The following is a 16,314-nucleotide window of genomic DNA, read 5'->3' as shown; positions in this document are numbered from 1 at the left end:
GCTGTCCTTCGGTTCCACTATCTTGGCCCTCATGGCCAAATGGCATGATGGCTCTTGCTGTGAAGATGTCGAGTGGTCACTCGAGGGGAGGTGGTGGCATAGTGGTATTGTCGCTGGACTAGTAAACCAGAGACCCAGAGTAATGCTCTGGGGACCTGGGTTCGAATATCACCACTGCAGATGGTAAAATTTGAATTCAATCAAAATCTGAAATTAAAGTCTAATGATGACCATGAAACCATTTCGGGGCGGCGCATGCGCGGGAGCGTTAGCGGCTGCTGAGTTTCCCACGCATGCGCAGTGGGGAGAGTCTCTTCCGCCTCCGCCATGGTGGAGACCGTAGCGGAGGCGGAAGGGAAAGAGTGCCCCCACGGCACAGGCCCGCCCGCGGATCGGTGGGCCCCGATCGCGGGCCAGGCCACCGTGGGGGCACCCCCCGGGGCCAGATTGCCCCGCGCCCCCCCCCCCCCCCCCCCCCAGGACCCCGGAGCCCACCCACGCCGCCTTGTCCCGCTGTTAAGGTAGGTGATTTAATTTACGTCGGCGGGACAGGCAATTTATCGGCGGGCCGGAAAATCGAGCGGGAGGGCCCGCCAACCGGCGCGGCCCGATTCCCGCCCCCACCGAATCTCTGGTGCCGGAAACTTCGGCAACCGGCGGGGGCGGGATTCACGCCAGCCCCCGGCGATTCTCCGACCCGGCGGGGGGTCGGAGAATGCCGCCCCTGGTTTGCTAATATCATTTAGGGCAGGAAATCTGACTTCCTTACCAGGTCTGTCTTAATGTGATTCCAGACCCACAACAATGTGGTTGACTCTTTACTGCCCCCTCAAGGGCAATTGGGGATGGGCAATACTAGCACAGCCTGAGGCCCATGTCCCATAAACAAATAAAAAAATAACTTGGGTGAAATTTCAAAAGGTGTCCACTGGCTTGCGAAACTGCCTGAGGACGAGGTGCTTCCTCTGGGCCAGGAGAGGTCAGGAAGGTAGGTGAAAGCATAAAGCAGTATTCACCTTGGCTGATTTCTTTACCATTACAGAAACTGTTTGGAGACAGAGAATCTGAAAAGCAGCCGAACATTTTACAACAGGTGTGTCTTCATTTCAATCTTTAATAATGGGCTGTGTGGACAAAACATTTAATCAACACTTTGGAGGAAGAGTCTGTGGAACTGCCTGTTCATTTCCACATGGCGATCTTGTGTCACTGACACACAATGTGTCTTCATTGGACATTTGTGAAGAAAAGGAAAAAGAAAATTGCTCCCAATTTTAATGAGGATGACAACTGCTTTGTAAATTTCAACTTATTACTAAACTCCCTGAAACTTGTTTCAGTTGGCGGGCTTGACCAGCATGGATACAGACATCTTTATTGCCTCTGATACCAACAGTACAAGTGATCTGATGAAGGGTGATTTTCACATTCACTATCTGGAGATCAGGATCACAGCTTGATCTTCAGTCTATTTTATTGGAATGGAATGAAAATCAGACAGACTTTGCTCGATTACCCCCAGGTGGTGTGCAGACTCTTGCTTGCAGTTGCACGCGCTCATGTAAACTTGCATATTTTTCCATGTCTGTGCAATACATTGTGTGACAGATACCTTTTTTTAAGCCATGACGTGGAGATGCCGGCGTTGGACTGGACAGCAAGAAGTCTTACAACACCAGGTTAAAGTCCAACAGGGTTGTTTGGAATCACTAGCTTTCGGAGGGCAGCTCCTTCATCAGGTGAATCATCACAGTGTTGGACTTTAACCTGATGTTGGAAGACTTCTTACTGTACCTTTTTTTAAGTTCAGCCTTGATGAATTCAACTGATTTGCCCAATGAGTAAGAGGAGCAAGACCGTCACCCTACTTTCAAAATATTTTCTGTGCTATTTTACAGATGATTCCTGGCATTCCTATGCATGATCTGATGATGAAACTTGAACCTCTTCGACCACCTGTCATTCTCTTCAAGCCTCTAGGCACCGTTATGCAGGCATCTATAGCTATGGAGGTTAATGTGTTGTCTAGCAGTAACAATACAGACACAGCACTCTATTTGGAAATGGTTAGTAGCTTTGATGATACCCCGGAAACAACATTTATTAGTGCAACAAATTGGGAGGGATAATGGGGGCAGCACAGTAGCACAGTGGTTAGCACTGTTGCTCCACAGCGCCAGGGACTCGGGTTTAATTCCCGGCTCGGGTCACTATCTGTGCGGAGTCTGCATGTTCTCCCCATGTCTGCTTGGCTTTCCTCTGGGTGCTCCGGTTTCCTCTCACAAGTCCTAAAGATGTGCTGTTAGGTGAATTGGACATTCTGAATTCTCCCTCTGTGTACCTGAACAGGCTCCGGAGTGTGGCAACTGGGGGATTTTCACAGCAACTTCATTGCAGTGTCAATGTAAGCCTATTTGTGACACTAATAAAGATTATTATTATTACAAAGTAGGAAGACAAAACCAGGCTAGCAGGGTAGACAAATGTCAAATGTAGTTTACTGTAGAAAAATGTGACTGAATAGATTGTGGAAGTAATGGGGATAAGAAAATCTGCTTTAAATGGTAAGGTTTAAGTAGGGTCAGAAAGTGGAGAGACCTTTAATGTGTAGCTATGATAGCCAATCCTGCATTACAATGACAGCAATTCAAAAATAGTCCACTGGTTAGACAGCGGTTTGGTAAGCTCTGAGGCTGTGAAAGATATAATGCAATTCCTTCTTTCTCTATTAATGGTACATTGGAAAATGAAATAGGAAATGAAATTAGTGGTTTTGTATCCAGATCTATTTAACACAAAAACAAGGGGGTTAATGTAGAAGATCCTAATTATGCCTCAGATGGAATGTTTTGGACCCTCCACTATCAGAAGGATACAAACACATTCTGAGGAGGTGCAATGTAGACTCAGTAGAATGTTTGGAGAATTTATCAATTACAGGCGTGAGGAGATACTTGAGAAGTTTGTTCCGATTCCTCTAAAGAAAAAAGAGATATGAATTTCCCAGTGACCCATGCAAAGAAATCACACAATAAGATTTGATATTTTAGGACCTTTACTGTAACAAAATAAAAAAAACTTTGACTAAACACTACACTACAGAAAAAATATTCCTTTCCAACTTCTGACGACAACATGAAACAACACACCACATTTGTATATTACTACACATTCTTAACAGATAATGTAGCTTTTGTATTTAAAGCTCCCAAACATCTCCCAGTGATTCAACAGGTTCTCTTTTACCTGCCCCTCCCAGGGTGAATGTTCCAGTGTCCTTTTGAACAGTGTCACTGTCACTCGATCTCCTGAGCATACTTTAATGGACCTCTAGCAGCAAAGCACCCATTGATAACTCCTTGATCTTCATAATTTTAAATGTTTTTTTAGAGTACCCAATTAATTTTTACCAATTAAGGGACAATTTAGTGTGGTCAATCCCCCCCCCCCCTATTGCACATCTTTGGGTTGTGGGGGTGAGACCCATGCAGACATGGGGAGAATGTGCAAACTCCACACGGACAGTGACCCGGGGCCAGGGTCGAACCCGTGCTCGGCGCCATGAGGCAGCAATGCTAACCACTGCGCCATCGTGCCACCCTAACTCCTTGATCTTTAACTCTGCATAACAAGCACTGTTCTTTTGAACAGGGGTTCTATCTTCCACAGCACTCCATTTAGTGATTAACCCCAAAACAGTCTTCTCCTTCTGCCTGGCATAGCAGCACCTGATTTAGGTCTTCCTCCCCAACTGTTTCATGAGGCTGGAAGTTTCCAGCCCTCTTTTTTTTCAAAGTTAACCAGGTAGTTTCTCCAACAAAAGAATGTTGAATGGTACCGGGAGTAGCCAGAATGGTGGGATTACATTAGATGTCTTAAATGGAGGCACACTAATGATAGAGACTGGATGGGGTGAATGTCTTATTTCTGGCTAAAGCATTCTATGACTGTCCTGTCATTTCAGAGATTCTGAATGTGGCTGAGAAATTCAGTTCAAATTTTAGTCAAAAACGCAAATGGAATGTACTTTAATTCTACTGAGCAATTGAAATTGGAATTGTACCATAGAGTTAGCATGTACACAATAAATTATCAAGAGGAGGTAATTACCAAGTGTCCACACCCAGTATTTGCAGGCCACAGCCATGTTTGTGATACCATCCACGGATGACATCTACCCAACAATATTCTGTCTTTTTTCCGAGAAGTTAATCTCTTGTTTTACACAGTTAACCATTTACTCCTCATCTTCTGCCACTGTCAGACAATGGACATCCTGTTGTGTGTATCTGCAAAGCAGGTTTTAATTTTGTGACCCTCTGCTGTAACCTGACTCCAGCAGTTGTCAGTGTCAAAGCTGGAGGGCAGCTAATGCTCGTTGGTAGTCTTGGGGTTCTGACATGCTCCAGTGTCAGCAACCGTTATTCCTAATACTGAGGTTTTCCATTTCTGCTGCCTTCAGATCAATGTCTGGAATCAAGAAAGTCACAGACCCTTACCACCATAATGTTAAGTTACTGAAACTATTAATTTTCAGCTTAAATGTATGGAGGTACATTTTACTGTGAAAGCAGTCTCCTCTGTCACACAATATTTGATGCCTTTTGGAAAGTTTGCACTTATGAGAATGTGCGGGGCAGTTCCCTTGTCCCAGGAGCTCTCATTTTAATCAATATAGTATTGTTGTACTTCACACTCCTGACCACAGCATGCAAATACAGTGGGATATTTACATAAAGCATAAGGCAGAGATGCAAAATGGCAAAGTTCACGAGCAAAAACACCCTGGGATTAGTGTTTGCAGGTCTTGCAGGTTTCACATTTCCATTCCTAGTTGATTTTTGCATGTGATACTTGTATGAAGATTTTTACTGAGTCAGTATTTGAGCACCCTTATTCTATTGTGATGATCAAGATCAGGAGAACAATTCTCCACAAGACAACATCACGCTCTGTAGAACACATGACCCATTTGTCTATTCCTATCTCACTGAAGTATCTTCAATGGATGATTCTGGGTTGGTGAGTCATCCAGTATATGATTCTGATGTTTAACACTATGACCTATATGAAATGAAATGAAAAATGAAAATGAAATGAAAATCACTTATTGTCACAAGTAGGCTTCAAATGAAGTTACTTTGAAAAGCCCCTAGTCGCCACATTCCGGCGCCTGTTCGGGGAGGCTGGTATGGGAATTGAACCGTGCTGTTGGCCTGCCTTGGTCTGCTTTAAAAGCCAGCGATTTAGCTCAGTGTGCTAAACCAGCCCCTATGAGTAGTCTGCTTTCAAAGCCAGCGATTTAACCCTGTGCTAAACCAGCCCCCTATATCTTCCCCTGAGTGGCGAAAGCGCATGGCAGTGTAGCTCCATCTGCTTGTCAATGGTACAGGCAGGATCTGGGAGAGGGATTGCACAACGTGCAAAACACTGAGGCCTGTGCCTTCAGGGGGCCTGGGCTCAACTTGTGGCTTCTGCCTTTGCCGTTAACGGCAGAATCGCCCTTCTCTCAAGTGGCCACCTCATGCCTCAATGTGCGGTGGAGCAGAGTGCCAGATAATGTCCGGGAATGAGAGCCCAAGTCTGTACAGCCATTTGGTTTGACAGTCAGGGTGCATTCTGGGTGATGCAGTCTGCCTTTGGCCTCGTTTCCACCCTCCAGTGCAGGTCCAGGCCTCTAAAGAATTACAGGAGTCAAGATGGCAGAGCAGGCCGGGGAGGGTAGGAGGAGTAGCGGCTGCAGCAAAAGCGAGGCCTGGGATAGCTGGGGTGTTAGATGGGGTGGATTGGGAATATTCATTTTTCTCCCTGGTGCACAAGGTGTTTTTGAGGATTGACTTTTTTGTGGTGGGAAAGGTGCAGTTGGCTGAAGTTTAAGAGGTCAGAGTGCTCGGCAATTGTGATCTTGGATCATGCTCTGCATTGGATCGACATGGTATTGGAAAGGAGGCAACCCAGAGGCCGGGGTGGACAATTGATGTGGGGTTATTAGCGGATCAGAGCCTCTGTGACAAGATAGAGAAGGTGATTGAGGAGGATGTGGGGTGTAATTGCCCGGGGGAGGTCTCACGTCGGTGGTGAGGGGGAAGTGATCTTGTTTAAGGCTGAGGTGGATAGGGAGGAGAGGGAAGAACACCAATGGTTGATAGAAGAGATTTTGGAGGTGGATGGGATGTACGGGGGGACCCGGACCAAGGCCTCCTGGCAAAGAGGAAGGAGTTGCAGGCGAGGTTTGACCTATTGTCCACAGGGAAAGCGATGCATCTGTTAAGAAGGGTGAGGGGGGCTGTTTATGAATACGGGGAGAAGGCAGGGTGTATATTGGCAGGTCAGCTCCGTAGGGAGGTCACAGCGAGGGAGATAGTTCGGGTGCGGGACAAGACTCCCAAACGTGATGTATTATTATTGGGCGACAAGTGCAGAGAAGGTTCGGGTGAGGATGGAGGTGGGCTCTTGTGGGTGGTTGGGGTTGTGGGCGCTGGTAACTGCGTCCCTCCGATGGCCCCATGGAAGTCCAATGGTGGTCACGTTGAAGATCTGGAGACAGTTTAGGCAGCACTTTAGGTTGGGAGCTCAGTCAGGGGGGATTCCGATCAGGGGGAATCATTGGTCGTGTCGGGGAGGATGGATGCAAGGTTCCAGGGATGGGAAGAGAGGAGGATTAAGGAAATGAAGGATCTGTTTCTGGGAGGGCGATTTGCGAGTTTGGAGGAGTTGGGCAAGACGTTTGGGCTGGCGCGGGGCAAAGATTTCAGGTATATGCAGGTGCGAGACTTTGCCAGGAAGGTCTTGCCGACTTTCCCAATAGCCCCCGACTCTTCATTGCTGGAGTCGGTGCTGTCAGCGGGGGGTTTGGAGAGGGGTGTTGTCTCTGTGATTTACGGAAGGATCTTGGAGGAGGATGGGGTGTCCATGGAGGGGGTTAAGTCGAAGTGGGAGGAAGAGTTGGGGCTGGTGCTGGAGGAGGGTCTGTGGTGCGAGGTGCTGTGTAGGTCGACTGTGCGCAAGGCTGGGCAGCACGGTAGCGTAGTGGTTAGCACTATGGCTTCACAGCGCCAGGGTCCCAGGTTCAATTCCTGGCTTTTCTGTGCGGAATCTGCACGTTCTCCCTGTGATTGCGTGTGTTTTGTCCGGGTGCTCCGGTTTCCTCCCATAAGTCCCGAATGACGTGCTATTAGGTGAATTGGACATTCTCCCTCAGTGTACCCGAACAGATGCTGGAATGTGGCGACTGGGGTTTTTTCACAGTAACTTCATTTCAGTGTTAATGTAAGCCTACTTTTGACAATAAAAGATTACATATTATACAAGAGGCTGGGGTTGATGGAGCTGTAGGTAGTGTACAGTGCGCACCTCACAAAGTCTAGGAAGAGCTGGCTGTTCGAAGGGGTGTATCTGTGAGTGATGTAGGAGGGATCCTCTGAACCACGTTCATACGTTTTGGTCCTGCCTAAAGCTGGAAAGGTTTTGGAGGGCACCATTTCGGGGGTTTTACATATGGACATGGAGCCCGGTCCCCTAGAAACCATTTTCGAGGTGTCGGACTGGCTGGAGTTGCAGGCGGGTGCGGGGGAAAATGTTTTAGCCTTTGACTCGCTGAACACTCGTAGATGGGTCTTGGTAGGGTGGAGGCCAGCTTCTGGAGTTTTGATCCTGGAAAAGGTGAAATTTGCTCAAAGGGGACGAAGGAGAGGTTCTACAATTGTAGGGGTTTGTTTATCATGCACCTTCGGGAGTTGGTTACTGTTGACTATTGAGGGGGCGTTAGGGTGGGCTTTTGGAGGGTTTTGTGGGGTTGTTGTGAATTGTAAAACTGTTGAAAATTTGTTGAATAAAAATACTTTAAAAAAATACATACATACACGGATAGAAATAGCACATTATCGCAGGTAAATTGGTCGATGCCAATTTACTGGAGGGTTTTGCCATTTTAAAATTTGGAATTAAACCAGGAACCATGTGTCAATAGAGTATCCTACTGTTGTTCAAGGTATTTGCATTTGTACATGGGATGGTTGTTTGCAGTGCTTTTGAGGTTCAAGTCTTTTGGATGTTGCTATCCATAATTTGCATAGGCCAGGTTTAAAGAAGCAGAGCTGGCTGCATAATGTGAACTACAAAATTGATTCCCATGTCTGATAATGTTGTGGTTACAAAGTGTACCAGACTGAAACTGAAATAAAGGACCCAGAAACAAGAGAAGCATCAGAGCCCATGGTTTCTTTCCCTGGCCCTGAGTGTACAAGGTTTGGTGATAGTGGAGAGAATGTGATTGACAGGAGTAAAGACTTGTCTCATGTGATTCTAATTTAAAGGCTAACTGAGTGATCGTTGCTAACAACTTCCTCTCCTTACATTTAGGATTCTGAAACTATTGTCCACGCATCTTATGCAGAGAGGAAAATCTGTCTGCGGCCCTCTTCTAATGTGTAAGTCCCTTGTTTGCTACTCAACAATTATTTGGAATATCGCTTCTCGGCCTTTTGGCTAAGATCAAGTGTAGTAGCCTTTTGGCTCAGATCAGGTATGTCTCTCTTGTGGGGACCATGAATTGGATTCAATTTGAATTTGAATTGGTTTTTGGAGCAGGCAAGGAGCTGGATTAGGGGTTCACCCCTGACCACACTCTGAGCCCTGGCTTGGTAACTCAGAAAAAGTCATTAAAAAAAACAAAAAAACAATGATTTGGAACACTGCATGTTATTACTGAGATTTGTTAACCTTTCAAACTGTGTCTCTCCACAGTTGGGTCATTAAAGTTGTAAGGAGTAATCCTGTGATCGCTCTGGTTAGTACACACAAACTTTTTACAATTTTGGAAAGCTTAAGTTGTTTCAGCAAGTTAAAAATTGGACATTAACTTCCAAACTGACCTCTCCATTGTAGGTATAGGTTTCTCCTGGACTTCCCCTTCCCTCACAGTTTTCCTCGAGATGAGTCAGCTTTTCAGTGACTCATGGTTCATGGCACCTTTTGAGGTGTGAACCATAGTCTGCATGAGGGAACAAAAGTAAGTTCAAAAGGTAATACCCATGCTCTCGATGCCAACCAATGTCCTCCCCCCACTCACCCTCAATTCTCCCTCATGCTCTCCATCCCAACCTATGAGCCCCCCACTCACCCCCCCCCCCAATTCTCCCTCATGCCCTCCATACTAACCTATGGCACTTCCATGCCTATTCACTGAGTACACACTCTCAGAGTCAATGAACCCTTTAGTAATTATGGCCTTTGTTGAAAAGCTTTAAACAGTTATTCATTCATATTTTTCTTTAAAAAAACACTTTTACTATGCCCTATGAAAATGCCAATCATCTAGACCTCAAAAGTATCAATAGAAAGAAACTGCAAGCACTTGAAACCACTTTATCTTGTGTAAATAAATATTGTGCAATTGACAAAATAGATTTAAGAGGAAGAACTGTTTATCAAGCCATGTTTTCCCTTGGGTGCAGCTGTTTCAATAGGGTAATGGATGTCTGGGCTATCAGCCAAGAATGCAAATGTGGCTTGGCTGAGAGCCTAAACATCTATTAGATAGACTGCTTGATTGAAACTTTTATAGGGCTGTAGTAAAGGCAGTTTTATTTTGCAAAGGTAATGAATGAATGACTTTTAAACCTTTTTCACATGCAATCGGTACTGTAAAGTTCATTGATTCTGTACAGAGTGTATCCTGGGTGATTGGTCATGGAAGTGCCATAGATTGGCATAGACGGGGTGAGGGCCCATAGTGATGAGTAGACAAGCATGAGCTGAGGCACAGGGAATCTGTGGGAAAGTGATGGGTTCCCGTACCAGCCTCCCCGAACAGGCGCCGAAATGTGGCGACTAGGGACTTTTCACAGTAACTTCATTTGAAGCCTACTCGTGACAATAAGCAATTTTCATTTCATTTCATTTCATTTGAAGGGCATCGAAGGATGGGCAATAAATGCTGGCCTAACCAGTGACGCCTACATCGGTAAATGAATTTTTCAAAATTCAGGCCAGATTGTCTGAACCAGGTACCCAGTTGTGGATTAGGATTGCAATTGGGAGGAGATGTCCAGATTTCTCTCCACTGACTAAGTCCATAGCACAACAGGCTCCAAGTTCGGGAACCAGCTGCATTGTAGACCCATAAGACTGTGGATCTAAAACCGTGCACCGTACAATTTAGTCAACTGGTTTTGCAAAGTTCAGAGTGGGGAGCTCATCCATTCCATAGCCTCACTGATCTAACAACAGTATTTCCACAACTTGTGGTCCAACTTGCTTTGTTCCTTCACATGGAGAATAAACCAGTCCCTTACTATGTCCCGTGCTAATTTTGTAGAATGTAGAATTTACAGTGCAGAAGGAGGCCATTCGGCCCATCGGGTCTGCACCGGCTCTTGGAAAGAGCACCCTACCCAAGGTCCACACCGCCACCTTATCCCCATAACCCAGTAACCCCACCCAACACTAAGGGCAATTTTGGACACGAAGGGCAATTTAGCATGGCCAATCCACCTAACCTGCACATCTTTGGACTGTGGGAGGAAACCGGAGCACCCGGAGGAAACCCACGCACACACGGGGAGGATGTGCAGACTCCGCACAGACAGTGACCCAAGCCGGAATCGAACCTGGGACCCTGGAGCTGTGAAGCAATTGTGCTATCCACTATGCTACCGTGCTGCCCAAAGTTTGTCCAAAGTTCAAATAAAAGGTTTGCCCGAGCCTTAAATGTTGTTCACTCTTCTGACTGTCTTGCGTCGATTTAAGGAATGAGCTGTGGTATTTGGGAATATTTCAGACTGTGGAAAATATGTTATTTCAGGATCAGAATGAAGTTGAACATTATTTGGAGGCATTTTTCTCAATAGGAGGATTGGAAAAGATAATCTCTTGTGAGTATATCTGTGGGGGAACAGGGATTGAGCAGATAGATATGAACTGCAGGGTAGATCTGGTTCGATTATGGTGTAAAGCATAGTGATTTCGTGCCAGTGTGAATTATGTTTTATGTTGTGTAAGCAAACATCAGATTAAGGAGAATATGGGCGCGATTTTCCGGTTGGCGATGCTGAAATTGCATTTGCCGATCGGCCGGAGAATCCCTGCTTGCGCCGAAATCGGGGGCGGCAACGATTTTGCAATGCTCCGCCCCCTCAAAAACGACGTACTCGGGGAGTACGCCGCATGCCGTATGGGACGGCCTCAGGACCTCACCTGAAGTCCCCTTACTGATGCTCCGCCCCCGATGGGCCGAATTCCCGACGATGTGGACCCCATTTGACGGCTGCGGACTGAGTCCACCACCGTCACAGTCGGGGGGGGGGGGTGAGGGGGGAGGGGGAGGGAGCCGTTCGCAGGCAGGGGGAGCTTCAGCGAGGGCTGAGGGGACTGGTGGGGGGTGGTCCGGGGTGGCAAGGTTGGTTACAGTGGGCAGTTTTTGGCAGGTTGGGTCCGCATGCGCGGCCGACGCCAAATTGCACTGGCACCTGTGCAACCGGACACTGAATCTTGAGGAAGTAAGACAAAAATATGAAGAATACTTCATATTTTGGCGCGGCTGCTAGCCCCCCACCGGACGGAGGATCGGTGCAACTGTTGCGCCATTTTTTCTGGCGTAAAACGCCACTGTTCCCACGCCAGCGTCAGCACTTAGTCTGCAAATTGGAGAATCCAACCCTTTGACTCTTGGAATTGAATCATTATAATACCTAATGTATTCTTCAGATGACCTTTTGTCAAAGCTAAAATACATAGAAAGCGGGAAATATTGATACTGTGGAGTGAGAGAATGAAAGATGAGTCAAAGCCACAGAAACCAAGGGAACAATGTGCTAATGGCAGTCCCCAGAGAGAACAAAAGGTGTGAAAGTGAGTGTTGAGTGTTGTTTACAGTCTCTAATTGGAGAGTGAATTGCCTCCCACTCTCTCCTATCCATCCTCCAAATACACCTTTATTTTGATTTGTGGGACAGCACAGTAGCACAGTGGTTAGCACTGCTGCCTCATAGCACCAGGGACAAGGGTTGAATTCCGGCCTTGGGTGACTGTGTCGGGTTTGCACTTTCTCCCCCTGTCTGTGTGGGTTTCCTTTGGGTACTCCGGTTTCCTCCCACAGTCCAAAGATATGCAGGTTAGGTGGATTGGCCATGCTAAAATTGCCCCTGACTGCCCAGTGATGTGCAGTTAGGACAGGTTATAGTGCGGGAGGTGTGGGCCTGGGCCTGGGTAGAGTGCTCTCTCGGAGGGTCGGCACAGACTTGATGGGCTGAATGGCCTCCTTCTGCACTGTAGGACTTCTATGGTTAAATCCATTGCACCAACCAAAATAGCACCATGAAGGTTCATTCTACATTTTTTTTCATCACCAGTCTAGGAGCAGCTCTATCGTGTTATGGGGAATCATTCCGAGAAGCAAGAGACCAAATGTGAAGGATAATTGCTGCGGGTCTCGTAACTTCAGGGAGGGCAACACAGCTGCCCTCCCTGAAATCCTGTCTGTTAGTCCATGGCAATATACAGGAATGTGGCAGCAATATGTTTTTCTTTGTTGAGGCCATGTGGCTGCCTGCCTTTTGTTGTTCAATGGTAGCAGAGGTGGCGCCGCTTAGTTTGTGGGTCAGATGCAGTGCATTTGTAGTTTTAATTAATCTTCAGCTTCAGCTGTGGTCTATGTCATAATATACACCAGTATATCATGGTGCAGACACACACACAGCAAGACCAATCAACACACACAACACCGCAGCCAATCACCAGTTAGAGCACGCTCACTATAAAGACAGGGGGCATCAGAGTTCCCGCTCATTTGGGATGTAGCCTCCGACAAGGACAGAGCGTACAGCTTACAGCACAGATCCTCACCATGTGCTGAATGCATAGACTGGTTAGGACAGGCATAGGTCTTTAGTTTAATCTAACATCGTGTTAACCCACAGTGAAAGTATGTTCAACAGTTTCGAACGTTATAAAATAGTGTTGCACTATTTTCAGTGTTGGTGGCCTGTATGTGTTCCACGGATCCAGAGCACCCAAAACATCAGTCTGAATACACAATATTCACTTAAAGTCGTCATGGTCCAGATGACCATAGGCCGCTTTTCCCTTTGAAGGAGAGAGCTGACTGGTGGTTATTTAACCTGAGGGTCACCATACCTCAGGTGAGGGGCAATGTTGAGAAGACATTCTTCATGAATAACGATTTACTAACTGTATACACCTTGAGTGTTGACTATCTGTTTAATCTTGTCCATGGCTAGGCTGAATTTAAATGAACGTAACTCATTTTTTCTTCTATAACTAGATGTGGAATTTTACATCACATCCTTGCTTGATAAAAAGGGACTGCACTATTTTAACGTTACCAACTCTGTGATGGAGACAAATGAGGTAGGGAATGATTACAGATGTCTTTTGTAAAGCATTTTGATGACGGGCGGCCAACAGTATGATGGATCTCTCTGTTCTTGTCTCTTCTTGCAGGGTTATGTGACCATTGCAACAGACTTTAGCTTTCCACGGCAGTTACTAGAGAATTTCCTCCAAAATCTCACGCCGATGGCAAGGTCATAAATCCAGAGGATTGGTTGGATATGGAGCCAATGAAATGAGGGCTCGCATTAGCTTGAAAGAAAGGTCTTGATTTGTACTGAAGACATGTTTAACTGAATTTCCCAAATCAATGATTTACTGTTATTACTCTGACATGTTGTATCGACCTGTTTGTGAATAGCATTTATTATATAGAGGGCATTTAATTGCTCCGAATCATACTGTAAAGTCGTGTTTAATCTTTTATGTTACTTTCATCCTTTCAGTTCTAATCCATGATATCTTGTCAACCTCTCCTATGCTACAATGCTCAGTCTCCTAATGGCTCCTTACTCTAATGAGATGATCCATTTTCAACCGTTTCAATTTTCGTTTTGATTATTTTAGAATATTTTAGATTTTACTTGGGGTGGGGGTGGTTGTGCTGGGGGAGGGAGCGAGAGGTTAATTTTCTGTGAAGACTTTGAAAGGCATAAATTCAGTGTTTAAGAAACCTCTTCTGGAATATCCACCTAGATTCTGTTTGGCCAGTTTACATACCCCACTTCCACACCCCCTGCCTCACAACCTACCAGTTGATGATTCCTGCTATTCTATTATGATTACCTGGACAGTGGGCTTCAGCAGGCCCTTTCAGCATGGAGGTTGATTCCTGTAGAGCTGGAATTTCAGCTATATAAATGCAAATTGTTGTTGAATGAGCTGCCATGCACTGATGACCTACCTTGACTAGTATTATCTATAATCTTGTCTGTATGTTGCAGTATTGTAAGCGGTTGTTTCGTTTTCAAAATGTAATGTCTGATTTGAAATGGAACCAATGAAAACATCACTGACCATCAGATGTTGTCATCACATCGAGGTGTCCGTGCGACATTTCACAACATTTGGGGAAGTTGTATGGATGATTAAAGCTCTTAATTATAACGTGAAAATTGGGTTTCTGGAGGGTTTTATACACAGGGGAAATGATTTGAATAGTGTTACTCAACGTAAAGGAGGAATTTGCATTTGTATAGTGTCTTATACAACAACAGGATGCCCCAAAGTGTCTTACAGTCAACTAAGTACTTGCTAAATGTATACTCGCTGGAATATATGAAATGTGACTCACCAAAGTCCTCGAAAGAGCAATGACCAAATAATCTGTTCTGGTGACCTTCGTCGAGGGTTAAATATTGACCAGGCCACCAGTGTAATTCCCTTGCCTTTCTGCAGTTAGTGTCATGGGATCTTCACATCCACTTGAGCTGGCAACTGGGGGGGGGTCAGTTTAGCATCTCCACCATTAGGCAGCCCCTCTGACACCGCAGCACCCCCCCCATATTGTGCTCAAGTGTCAGCCTACATAATGTGCTCAGGCCGCCAGGCTTGGATTTGAACTCGGCATTCAAGACCAAGGTTTTAGAGATTTAAAATTCATTTACAGGATGAGGACATCGCTGGCTGGGCCAACGTTTATTGCCCGTCCCAAATGACCATGAACCGAGTAACTCGCCCGGCTATTTCTGAGAGGAGTTAGGAGTCAACCACATTGCTTTGAGTCTGGAGTCAAATGTAGGCCAGACCAAGTATGGATGGCAGATTTCCTTCCCATAAGGACATTATTGAACCAGATGGTTTTGACAATGGTTTCATGGTCATCATTAGACTTTTAAATCCAGATTTTTAAAAGTGATTTCAATTTGCACTGGATTACGAGTCTAATGTCAATACCACCACCTCCCCGCCCCAGGGATATTAAGGAATTGAGGGAGAATAGGCGAGGTGGAGTTAAGGTAGATGATCAGACATGATCTTATTGAATAGCGATGCAGTTTCAAAGGGCCAGTGGCCTACTCCTGCTCTCTTTTCTTATATACTTTTAAAAGAATTTTGATTCACGTTTTTAACATTTTAACATATACAAAACATTACAACACAAAACAAAATAAACCCAGCACAAAATCCCACTCCCCCCCCCCCCCCCCCCACACACTAATAGTTGACAGTAACTAGCTCCCCTAAATGCAGAACAAACAATCCCCATCTCTTGTGGAATCCCTAATTTGCCCCTCTTTGGGCAAACTTCACCTTCTCTAAATGCAGGAACTCCAATAGATCGCTCAGTCATGCCGAAGCACAGGGTGGAGAAGCTGAACCTCCACCCCAATAGAACCCGCCTGCGAGTGCTCAGCGAGGCGAAGGTTAAAATGTCTGCCCTCGCTCCCACCTGGAAGTCCAGCATGTCTGATACTCCGAATATAGCCCCCAGGGAACCAGGCTCCAAGTCCTCTTGCAAGACTGTTGACATGGTGTTGAAGACGACCTCCAAAATTTCTCCAACTTCGGGCAGGACCACAACATATGTACATGATTAGCTGGGCCCCGCCCACACCGTTCACAAGTATTTGCTAGCCCCTCAAACAGCCGGCTGATCCTCGACTTCGTCAGGTGCGCCCTGTGTACCACCTTTTAGCTGTAGCAGCACGGTACCACAGTGGTTAGAACTGTTGCTTCACAGCACCAGGGATCCAGATAAGATTCCCGGCTTGGGTCACTGTCTGTGTGGAGGCTGCATGTTCTCCCCGTCTCTGCGTGGGTTTCCTCCAGGTGCTCAGGTTTCCTCCCTTAAGTCCCGAAAGACGTGCTTGTGAGGTCAATTGGACATTCTGAATTCTCCCTCAGTGTAGCGAAAAGGTGCCAGAGTGTGGAGGCAAAGGGATTTTCACAGTAACTCCATTGCAGTGTTAATGTAAGCTTACTTGTGACACTAAGAAAGATTATTCTCAACCCCAGCCTCGC

The 16,314-nt window shown here is 46.1% G+C and overlaps 1 protein-coding gene and 1 non-coding gene across 4 annotated transcripts in view; both read left to right on the top strand.

Annotated features, from left to right (window-relative positions):
* cetp (cholesteryl ester transfer protein, plasma) overlaps window positions 1–14,465 on the top strand; it is a 72,029-nt gene extending 57,564 nt beyond the window's left edge. For 2 of the 3 annotated variants that reach the window (XM_072518411.1, XM_072518413.1), the window contains exons 10-16: window positions 1,043–1,093; window positions 1,899–2,066; window positions 8,362–8,429; window positions 8,746–8,788; window positions 10,805–10,874; window positions 13,283–13,368; window positions 13,462–14,465. In XM_072518411.1, the coding sequence (XP_072374512.1) occupies window positions 1,043–1,093; window positions 1,899–2,066; window positions 8,362–8,429; window positions 8,746–8,788; window positions 10,805–10,874; window positions 13,283–13,368; window positions 13,462–13,551 (576 nt within the window). In that variant the 3' untranslated portion in view covers window positions 13,552–14,465. The remainder of the gene's footprint in view (window positions 1–1,042; window positions 1,094–1,898; window positions 2,067–8,361; window positions 8,430–8,745; window positions 8,789–10,804; window positions 10,875–13,282; window positions 13,369–13,461) is intronic. The other variant, XM_072518412.1, reaches the window with a different exon arrangement.
* LOC140384985 (U2 spliceosomal RNA) lies at window positions 8,468–8,659 on the top strand. The gene has a single exon (XR_011933256.1). It is a non-coding gene; the product is annotated as a U2 spliceosomal RNA (small nuclear RNA).
* Window positions 14,466–16,314: the final 1,849 nt, after the last annotated feature.

This window comes from Scyliorhinus torazame, chromosome 10 (genome assembly GCF_047496885.1).
Source record: "Scyliorhinus torazame isolate Kashiwa2021f chromosome 10, sScyTor2.1, whole genome shotgun sequence".
Classification (NCBI taxonomy): domain Eukaryota; kingdom Metazoa; phylum Chordata; class Chondrichthyes; order Carcharhiniformes; family Scyliorhinidae; genus Scyliorhinus; species Scyliorhinus torazame.
This window is presented reverse-complemented; position numbering and strand designations above follow the sequence as displayed.